Raw genomic sequence first — 11,628 nt, forward strand, 5'->3', positions numbered from 1 at the left:
CTTGCCTACAAGCATCAGAAGTATTAGGCGAAAAATTAATAACTGACTTATTGTAATTTACCATCTGCCCCGACTTCTGCTCATATTGATCCAAAATTCTTCTCATTATATCTGCTTCAGCTGCATTTGCTCGAAAGAAAAGGTAACAGTCATCTGCGAATAGCAGATGAGAGATTGTAGGTGCCCCTCATGCAACCGTGATCCCATGTAACAAACCTACCTGTTCACTCCTTCGAATCATCGCACTTAACCCTTCTGCACACATTATATAAATATATGGTGAAATAGGGTCTCCTTGCCGTACTCCCCGTTGAGGAACAATATGTCCAAACTCCCCGTCTTTATGTAAAAAACTATACGAAACAGATTGGATGAATGTCATAACACGAGATATCCATAAATCATGAAAACCAAACTTTATCATCATATTACGAATGAAATCCCACTCCAATCGATCATATGCTTTTGATATGTCTATCTTCAGTGCAGCCAGCCCCTTTATTCCCTGTGTTTTCTTTTTCATGTAGTGATTAAGCTCGAACGCTAACATCGCATTATCCGTGAGCAATCGACCTTCTATAAAAGCACTCTGCCTATCAGATATAATTGACCCTAAGCACGCTTTCAATCTGTTAGACATCACCTTTGAGAGAATTCTAACCAAAATGTTACATAACGATATTGGTCTTAAATCAGACATGGTTTGAGGCACTTTAATTTTCGGAATCAAACAAATAAGAGAATGATTTATATCTTCAGGGTGCTCACCCGAATCCATGTAATGTTGACAAAACCGAACCACATCGTTACTCACCACATGCCAAAATGATTGAAAGAAAGCGGGGTTAAGTCCATCCGGACCAGGTGACTTGTCCGGGTGCATAGAAAAAACTGCACTCTTCACCTCCTTTGTTGTAATCTTTGCTATCAAATCATTATTCTCCTGTTCTGGCACTTGCTTTACCGTTTCCCCATCCGATAACTTTCCATCTTGACTTGACGTCTTAAACAGTTGGTTAAAATACTCTTCCGCCACTAGGGCTGTCAAAAATATTCGAAAAATCCGATATTCGTCCGAAAAATCCGCATTCGTATCCGAAATAAAGCGGATATTATCCGTATCCGACACAAAGCGGATATTATCCGTATTCGAATCCGACGATTGCGGATACGGATACGGATATAGGCATATTCGTATCCGATAATATCTGAATCCGAATAAATATATTTTATATTTAAATATTTAAATAATTTGAAAATATATTATATTAAATTTATAGTGTGTTAATGTATACACACACACATACAAATATATATATATATATATATTAAATATTTCCGTATCCGATAATATCTGAATCCAAATAAATATATTTTATATTTAAATATTTAAATAATTTGAAAATATATTATATTAAATTTATAGTGTGTGAATGTAGACACACACATACAAATATATATATATATTAAATATTATTTTTATAAAAATTTTATAGACATATAGAAAAAATCATTTGAGTTCAACAATTTAAAGATAACGATTATATTGAAAAGAAAAATAAAATTATTTTTTTAAAAATTAAAATATAATTAAATCACTTTATCACTTATTTTAATTTTTAAAAATGAATTTTTATTTTTAACTATATTTTTTTAATTTTCTTTTAATTTTTTTAATTTTTAATATAAAATAAAAAAAATCTGATTGAAAATCGGATTCGGATCCGGATATTATCCGTATCCGGATAGTATCCGTCGGATCCGGATTCGTATATTATTCTTTAAATATTTCCGGATTCGGATACGGATACGGATACGGTTTTTCGGATTCGGATCCGGATCCGGATATAGGCAGATCCGTATCCGAATTATCCGTTTGACAGCCCTATCCGCCACCATCTGAATTTCCTGCGTCGTTTCCTTCCATTCCCCATTTATGTCCTTAATTCTCTGAACCTGGTTTGATCTTCTTCTCCTAGAGGCAAAGCTATGAAAAAATCGTGTATTATTATCCCCTTCACGTAACCAGAAATTTTTTGCCCGTTGCTTCCAATAAACTTCCTGTTTCTCAAGGAGATTCATGTACTGCCATCTAACCTCATTGTACAAGTTTATTCCGCCCTCATCCCTTCGAGAACGTAATTTTCGCAATCTGGCTCTGTACATCTTGCCTTGCTGTTTATATTCAGCTGTTAAACCACCTCCCCACTCCTGCAAGCAAAGCCCACAAACCTTTATCTTATCCATAATACTCAGACCCAAAGCTTCATTCCACCCATTGCGAATCACCACTTCGCACTCCTTCTCTCTAATCCATGAATTTTCAAACTTAAACCGGCGTTCCTTAGGACGATACACTAGTCTTTTAAGGTGTAAATATAAAGGTAAATGATCAGAAGTCGCAACTTCCAACACTTGTACCTCTGCCTGTGAAAACAGATTACACCATAGCTGATTCGCTAAACCCCTGTCCAGTCTTTCTTGTATCCAATTCGGCTTCCCTCGTGACTTTTCCCAAGTAAACTTTTCGCCCACAAAACCTAAATCCTTCAAACCACATTCATTAACCACATCAGCAAAACCTTGAAGTAAGTGGAATGGCTGAGGTCGTCCCCCCCTTTTTTCATCAGAACTCATCATGTCATTAAAGTCCCCAATAATACACCATGGAAGATTGGACCTAGTTGCCAAGTCCTTCAACAGATTCCACGATTCTTGTCTTCTTTGTCGTTCCGGACAACCATAAAAACCAGTATAACGCCATCTCCCAACTTGCTCATTTACGACTTCAAAATCAATATAGTGAGTATCTCCAGCTTTTATCTCACACCCACCTTCATTTTTCCAAATTAAAGCCAAGCCACCACTATGCCCTCGAGCATCAACTGACCAGCAACTTGCATAATTAAACGATCTATAAACTTCTTCTATTTTATTTTGTTTTGAAAGAGTTTCAGAAAGAAAAATAACACTAGGATTTAATTGTTGGGTAATCTCTTTTAGGAAGCGAATTGTACGTGGTTTACCCAGCCCACGACAATTCCAAGATAATAGACTCATTGGTTTAGGCGGGCCTGTAAAACAGGTCCCGCCTCTAGCAAGTTTTTTGGCCCAACAATTTGACTATCCAGCCCATTTAATTCCACATCTAAATCCACGTTTGTTATCACATTAACGTCCTCATTCCCCCCTTACGCTTTGCATCCGTGATAATAGTTTCCTTTTCAATCATTTTCCCGCTCACTTCTATCATATCCCCATCTTTTGCATTTAAACTTTGTGGATCACTCCCCTGATATCCTTGATTAAATCGAATTGCCCCCGTTTCTCCTATAATCTCGGTTATGCGCCCATCAACCTCCATGAATCTCTCTTCCGTAACTGTCCTCGGATTTGCAGTGCCTGATGTTTGAGAACTACCTGAATTCAACCTCCAGTTTTGCCCTCCTTCCCCTCCATTACGCAGCCACCTTGCTCCAATATTCTGGCTCTTAACACTTCTACCAGGAGCTCGTAACCACGTTCCGTACGCCCTCTCAATATTCTTATCAGCATTGGCATAAACTATTGCACAATCTCGATCAGAATGTCCCATTAAGCCACACACAAAGCAAAAAGTACTTAATCGTTCATACTTAAAGTTTATCCATGTCCACTCACCTCCTTCCCTTTTAACCTTCATCCTCCTTTTCAATGGTTTATCGATATCCATCAGCACACGAATACGATAATACATCTTCCATCCCCATTAAGGCTTTGCGGATCAGCTTTCACAAAAACTCCCACGTAATTGCCTACACTTTCCATTAATTTACTTGACAACATACCTGTTGGTAAGTCATAAATCTGAACCCATATCTCCATGCTATTCAGCTTGATCAAACGAGCATCATCATGTGCCTCCATTCTACGATACACAAGAAGACTCTGTTCGAAGGTCCATGGCCCTCCATCAATCACCTATTGTAAATCAAGTGCATGATAAAAAACAAACGAGTACCGACTATCCCCCAAATCATTAATCTCCATACCCTCTTTTGGTCTCCAAATGGATGCTAAAACATTCTGCATGGCCTGAAAGTTTATGTTTTTCTCAGTCAAAAATCTCCCAATCAATACATACTGTGATTGTTGTACCCCATCTGATGCCCCTACAATCACCCCTTCACTGTTTCCATGTGTTTACTTATTTTCCTGTATAAGTATTACCAATCAATAAGACTTAACAAGCTTTTCCATACAAACACTTTATCCTCTGTATTTTCTGCATCTTTCATTATCTCTTACAAGTGGCAAGCTAGCCCTAATGTGCTACTTTTAACTTGTATCAACTTATTTTCTTCTTCAGTTGGCCCGCATATACAAACTGATGGGTTATTCTGATAAAGAGGTAACATTCTTTTCATTGTTATTTTTACTTCCATACCATAGTTTTTCAATGTTCTGCATCAGTCATGTTACATGCCTTGCAAGTATGATGCCGATATGTCTTGGATATATACGTGACCTGAGAGGTTGGTTCTGTTTAACAAAAATATGAGGGAGTACCCCACTCTCTCTGCTGACAAAATTGTATTGGAAAATATGCGTATCAAATATTCACGTGCATTATTAATAATTAGGTATCTGAAGTATACATTTGACTTTTGCCTTATTCTTTCATGCCAGGTTATGATTGACTGTTACGGAGAGCTACCTTTGATCCAAAGTAGATTAGAAGAGTTAGAATTTTTATTTTTATTGTTTTGAGTTCTGATTTCGAAAAGTCTATTAGTTTGTATGATTTACTTGTATAGGTTTGTGGTTGTAAGTAAAAAAGTTTTCGTTCTCTGAAGAGGATGTATTAACATTATGTTTCAAGAACTTGAATAAACTCTAGAGCTCATTTATAATTGTAGTTTGTAATATTTAACAAAAGCTGATGTATTGATATAAAAGTTTTTGACATTCAAGTCTTCTTTTGCTTTCATTCCGGAACTTTCATTTATTTGTGTTTATTTTTCATTTGATTGGCAGGCGGAAGCACTTCAATTCATATTTTAATTGTATTTTGAACCTTGGTATTTTAGACCTCGTTGCTCGCATTTCAAATTTAACAACTAAGCATATCGTACATTATTTTGCAACAGTATTTTGAGTGGATTTGTTTGGTGAATCTATTTCCGATGCTGCAGATCAAGGGTGTCAATATCATGTGCAAATTGAAATTCAACTCGAATTTGACATAATCCATCCCTGATCCGGTTTTAGAATTTCATTATCTTACTCTTAGATATTAACTTACTCAATTTTAAGTGATTTCAGCTTGATCCAAAATTAACTTGTTTACAAACACGTATGGGATTTGAAATCCGAAATTGCAACCAATGTTGTAAGACGCAGTAAGTACTATTAAACGTAATTGATCACGTCGTCTCTGTATGGTATTACAATCAGCCTTCGCTTTTCCCCTCTTTCAGGTGATACTTGAGGAGTATGGTTGCACTACTTACTCCGAGTATCCTTGAATCACATCAATATAAAAGGCCGTCTGTCACTTATTCATTAAAGAAAATAACAATAAAATGCAACTATATGCAAGTACTGTGATGCACACTTTAACCTATAAATTTTGTAAAATTGTGGAATTTTAGCGATATTGTGAAATCGGACTGGGTACAAGTGGATGATGTTAGCCCCATGCATCTTGATATTGTACCTGAGGCTACATCATATCAGGAAGTTGATAGTACTGCTTCTGTTCCCCTATTCAGAAAAGATAACTAACGTAAATTATCCATACATCTTACACAAACACTATCCAAATCCGATCAAAAATTTATTTTTTTTCTGTCTTAACTTTCCAAACATTGTTTCGACTTTCTGCGTAAAAAATCACAAGCGAGTTGCTAAAGGTGTCACAAAATTGTTTCGAGTAATTTGTGTAGGACTTCGCATTGGTGTTCTTATCTCTGTTTGAACATTTTTATGAGATGTAACTATAGAAAGAACTGCAGGATAACTGAAATGGTTACACATTATAGACCCTCTAGACAACTGGATACCAATTACATTACAAAGTTCTTGAATACGTCCACCAAGACAAATTAACATCTATAATTTAAGCTACGTTTGACGGCTCAATTCAAATCATGTACACTGTCTTGAGCACCATATTTTTGCCCAGTTTTCGATCACACTACAAGATTTTGAATTGAGTTGCCAAACATAGCGGTAGTAAATTAGAAAACAGTACCTGAATGCTAGTATAAACCTATAGTACTTGTGCTGCATATGTTACTATAATAGTTGTGTAAGAGCCATCAGTCATCTTCACACTTCAACGCCGTCTTGATATTTTGCAATGTACACGATACTAATGTGTTCACGGACTCAAAAGATTCCATACTAAGTCTTTCTGCTGGAGAGTTACTTGTAAGGATTTGAAAGGCGATTGTTAGCAAAGATCCACCTTCTGTGCTCTTGTCTTCTGACCTGGACGAGATCAACGAAGGCCTTGATTCGACTCCATCTGGAAGAATTGAAAAACCAGAAGGTAATATAGCTATGTCACTAGGATCACAGCCTGTCATTGCAGATTGCATGCTATTGATGTCTACTGGTGCATACACTACTGTTGACTCGTAGGCATTCGTGCAGCTGTCTTGGAGTATCCATACACTTTTTTCTTTCTGTTTCATGGCCTAATTTATTTGAAGAATGTTAGTAGACCAAATTCTAAGGGATGGATGGAGGTCAATTAAGTTCACGGATTTCTCTATTAAGAAGCTCACCTGAATAGTAACTGCATTTCCATGGTCCTGCCCTTTTACCAAGTTTGCTATGTTTTGCACTGGTCCTTCGTTTGCAATGATCTCCCACTAAATAAAGGCGAGCATTACATGTTAGATATGAAAAAAAACACTCAGGATTATATTAAATTATTCAATGAAAATAAAATGTAGGCTCCACGCAACAAACTGGATGAAGAAGAAAGTTTCAAGTTCCCAGGACTTGTTGTTTCATCTCTTGTATGATTAGCTAGATTTGGTTGTAAGTTGTAACTAGTAACTAGCTCTCTGGTCTAATGATCATGCTTTCTTACTCAATGTTTCAATGGAGTCGGAAGCAAGTTGCTAATTTACCTCATTCCTTCGAGTTTCATCTCTCAAAAAATCGAAGAGATTCTGATGAGGTACAGGCAACCAGATTGATAAAACTGCACACAACACAACTCCAAGAGGTTCTCCAGGGTCATTCAAATTCTTCCTCCAAGCTATCCTTATGTCTTCTCCAGTTTTACTTGTAGCCTTGTTCCATGTATGATAGTTTGATGCTCCAAGAGCTCGATAGAAACTTCTTGTCATTCTTTGAGCTAATTTTAAAATGCTTTTCCTTCCCGCCAATGTGGCAACACCTATTTAATTTAAGTTACAGGAGATGATGGTTTCACACTTTACAGTCCAATAAAATATTAAAAAACCAATTATCGAGAGTTAATTGAAATTTAGGCCTCACCATATGAATCTTTTGAGGGAACATTTGTTGCCATGAAGAACACAAGGCGTTCACATTGCAGCTGCAATGTTTTCATCCAGTGGCCTGCCCCGAATGCTAAACCAGTATTAACAATTGTGCGATACAAGTTAGGTACTAAGCTTTTCTGGCACTCCATGTGCTCTACCCAGATCACCTGAAAAGTTTATCCACATATAATTAAGTAGACAATTCATGGATTATCAAAAGAAAATTATGTATATGTATATTGTTACCTTACTATGACCATTCGACTTATCTTCAATAATGCAACCAGATGGACGCTTATAACATCTTGCATCAATATTGTTCTCAAGTTTGTCAATGGAGACATCGACAATTGCCCATTTATCAGCTGTTATTTGCTTGCAATGTCGCACAAAATAAACTTCCCGCGTAGCCACCACTGGTGTTAGCATCTGAAGCTCTGCAAACATCTGTCATGAAAATAATATTAGAAGAATGGTTCAGTAAATGGAGAGTGCATTAGAAGTAAAGGTATCTATAGTGAAACTCGATAACTTAATTAATTACCAGTTGAATGGCCCCATTCTTACTAACTCCCTCACCAGTGTTGAAAACATCAACAGTGGCTGCCTTTGAGATCATGCATGGAAACATTTCTTGCCATTGGTTCTACAAAACACATACATGTTCAGTATATTTCAAAATTAATTCTGCAAAGTTTCTGGAGTAGTTACAAAATGAAATTTAATTACCGCATCCATGAAATGGTGAACTAATGTAGGAAGATCCATGAACACAACTCCGCTGTCCCTTGAAGCCTCAACAGATGATCCATTTGGCCAGTTTTTCGTAAAGTTTTCAACAGAAAACTCTTTCAGGTACTCGTCATAATTGAGTATCTCGCGGCCAGTCTCAAAGCTTTTGACCCAAAGTGGGTCCTCTCCGGTTGCCATTTTTATCAACTCTTCAGTTGCCTTGTTAACGATCCCAACAATTTGTGACCTTTCTAGCCCAACAATGCTGCAGCATGAATCTAAAGAACATTTCATATTGCCAGCTTGGTCTTCTCCTGGTGAACAAGTTGACCTGGCTGGTGGTGATTCTGATGATGCATACTTTCCAATAACTGCTAGGAGCTTTTCATTCTACATATTAAAAAAACACTATTAGCAACAATTCCCAATTCATGAGCATGAAGTTACAGATGAATTAGCAAACCTCGGATTTTAGTCGAGCATTTTCTATCCTTAGCTGTTGTACATCAGATGGTATAATAGTGCCATTGGCAGAAGCAGGGACACCACAATTTGGACAGGCACCCTTCGTGATTATCTCCCTCATAGCCTTGTTTTCATCACGGAGCCTATTCATTTCTCTTCTCAACAAAGAATTTTCATGGCGCTCTTGAATAGCCTGCAATACCAGCATTTTAATATTGTATAAATGCTCGACAATATCTAAGACCACTTGCATACTGCACATACTATATATGTATACCGGGGGTGGTTCATCAAGTATTTTGAGTCATCATTTCAAATTAGAGTGTATTGCTAAACTAGTAAGACAGTATGTTACTTGTATTCCAGAAACAAACATATACATGGTTACTTTTCACAACTCCAAGTCAAGAATAAACTCAGAAATGCTGGTAGTTCATTCATTCATACAAAAATGACAATAATTACTATGTAAATCAAACCACCTAGGCACGATAAATGAGTTGCCTAATTTTTTACTTAGGCTCAAAGTAGGTAATATCTCATAAATTATTGTGAATAAGCATCTATCACATTGATAGCCAGAGACTGACTGAACGAGGTTATTGGCGGTTTACTCTTGTGTTCGTATGTAATGAATCCCTCTAACTTCTTATTACTAACGAAAAAGAGAAAGAAATAAGTATTCATTAGAAATTAGTCGGAAAAATTTCAATTTTTTAATTGGTCTCAGTAAGTGCACTTTGATTCGCCTTGACAATTTATCCACATCCAACACTGATCATAGAGATATCTCATCTGCAATTAATTAATTTCCTCGTAGAAATATTTCTTCTTAATATTTTAGAGATGGGGTTCTTTTACATTGATAGCGAACTTCTAACTTCTAACGCTCTTTGTAATTTATAGAGATAACGGTTGTGTGAACTGTAAACACTCATTAATAATACATCATACTGCTTAGCGAATTGTTGAAATTAGTTATAATTTTGAAATTTATAGCTAACGCCATTTCTAGTTTGAAGATTACGGGAAGCACACTGTTAAGTGTTAACGCCTTTTGTCATCTGAAATTTATAGCAGATGCATAACTCTCTTCGTGATTTATATGAAGCTGATTAAATCGTTTTAGAAAACAAAGAACAAAAACCGTGAGGTGCAGATGAATTGATGATCATATAAGCAATGAACTCTACACTCTTATGGTCTGTTCAAGATCCCCTTATAAATCAGAAATACATACATTTTTTAACCTACAAGAACACATAGTATTTACGGTGTTCATATATATATATATATATATTCATATAGAACGAACCAAGTAGATTAAATCACTGTAATAAAAAAAATAAAAATTTCAGGGACGACTAAACAGAAAGGAAGAAGAAATTAAGTAGGCAACCTTAATCTGGGTTCGACGATTTTGAAACCAGAACTTGACTTGTCTCGGATGGAGACCTAATTTCTTGCTCAGCTCTTGTCGCTGCTTCTCATCAGGATGAGGTGATTCTTTAAATAATCTGAAAATACATAATTGCAGATTATACAATTAGTACATAATTAGAAAACAATTAATAGCTGTAATTATCTTCATTAACTCTGATAGTAAATATGAATACACAACATTTCTCAATTACTAACTAATAATAACACGTTGCAACCATTTTACGACGAACACGGTTAGGTTCAAATTAGAATATATCCAGAAAAATAAAAAAGCTAAACAAAATTAATGGAAAAAAATTACTTACGCTTCCATTTCTCGGATTTGATCAAGAGTGTGTCTGTGATATTTCTTTCTCTTCTTTTTCTTGTTGTCGTCAGCATCATCATCATCGTCATCAGCAGCGATATCATTATAAGACCGCACCAGTGCAGAGTTTTCACTGCTAATCTCCGTTATGTCCTCTCTTCTACCGCTGTTTCCTCCACCGTTAGCTTCATCTCCTTCCTCAACGTCAGCGTAATTTTTCGATGTTCCATCGCCATGTCGAAATATACCAGCCTTCACAATATTAATCACGCTTAACATAATCATTATATAATCATAAAAAAGTAATACAAATACTAACATACAAATATTTGTAACCTACTACTACACACATATATTTCTTAAAACATTAAGACGTTTATTATCAAACGGCCCAGTTAAAAGAAATTAGGACGTTTATTATGAGACGGAGATTATAATGAGAAGCAGAGAAACATACGAGACTAAGGGAAAGAGCCGGAGAAGGGAAGAGATTTTTGGTAGTAGGGTTTTGAGATTGGTTAGAATTAGGGTTAGGAGTAGGATTAAGAGGAGGTTTATGAGACATCATGTGAATGAGCATAAGTTAAGAGAGTGTTTAGTGTGGGATATGTAGTGTGTAGAGACTATGTATATTTATGAGAAATGGCGTAGCAAGATGACTGCACCATCTTTAATGTAGCTGAGAAAGGGAAGAAGGGGAGGAGAGCAGTAGAATTAAGAATATAAAAACAAAGAGTGTAGGAGTATTATTTCTAGGAGGGGGGGTAATAAATATTATTGTTGGTGTGGTGCAGGAGGTGATTGGAATAGTGGGGGCTGGTGAGGTTTGACTGTTGGTTACTAATTTAATTACCAGCTAGTAGTATTATTTGTTGCCTCCAGAACTACTACTATTGTATAAAATATGTTTAAAACGGTTCCTCCATTTGATTCTAAATTTATCAAGATGATTCTTCGTTGAAGAAAACAGTTTTTGAATTCAATTCCACTCGTCCCAAAATTTATTAAAAACGACAACCGTTGAAAGAAGTATATGTACGAATATGTTTCATTTATGGAGTGGGAGATATTAAGAATTTCTACACAACTCAGCTACTTGAAGTCTTGATACATGATATGTTGTTGAATCAGCTGTATGCTAAACAATATATGCACTCCACACAAATTTTACTTGAT

General features: G+C 36.1%; 1 protein-coding gene across 1 annotated transcript; it reads right to left on the reverse strand.

Annotated features, from left to right (window-relative positions):
- Positions 1-5,832: 5,832 nt before the first annotated feature.
- Positions 5,833-11,270, reverse strand: LOC141723879 (homeobox-leucine zipper protein GLABRA 2-like). Its single transcript, XM_074525815.1, has 11 exons — positions 10,910-11,270; positions 10,451-10,704; positions 10,102-10,219; positions 8,701-8,895; positions 8,235-8,627; positions 8,050-8,151; positions 7,752-7,952; positions 7,498-7,672; positions 7,125-7,396; positions 6,774-6,860; positions 5,833-6,683 (listed from the first exon to the last, which is right to left on the reverse strand). Exons 1-11 carry the CDS (start codon positions 11,030-11,032, stop codon positions 6,303-6,305), a joined length of 2,301 nt encoding a protein of 766 aa, XP_074381916.1. The 5' UTR covers positions 11,033-11,270; the 3' UTR covers positions 5,833-6,302.
- Between the last annotated feature and the right edge of the window lie 358 nt (positions 11,271-11,628).

This window comes from Apium graveolens, chromosome 5 (assembly GCF_009905375.1).
Source record: "Apium graveolens cultivar Ventura chromosome 5, ASM990537v1, whole genome shotgun sequence".
NCBI classification, from domain to species: Eukaryota; Viridiplantae; Streptophyta; class Magnoliopsida; order Apiales; family Apiaceae; genus Apium; species Apium graveolens.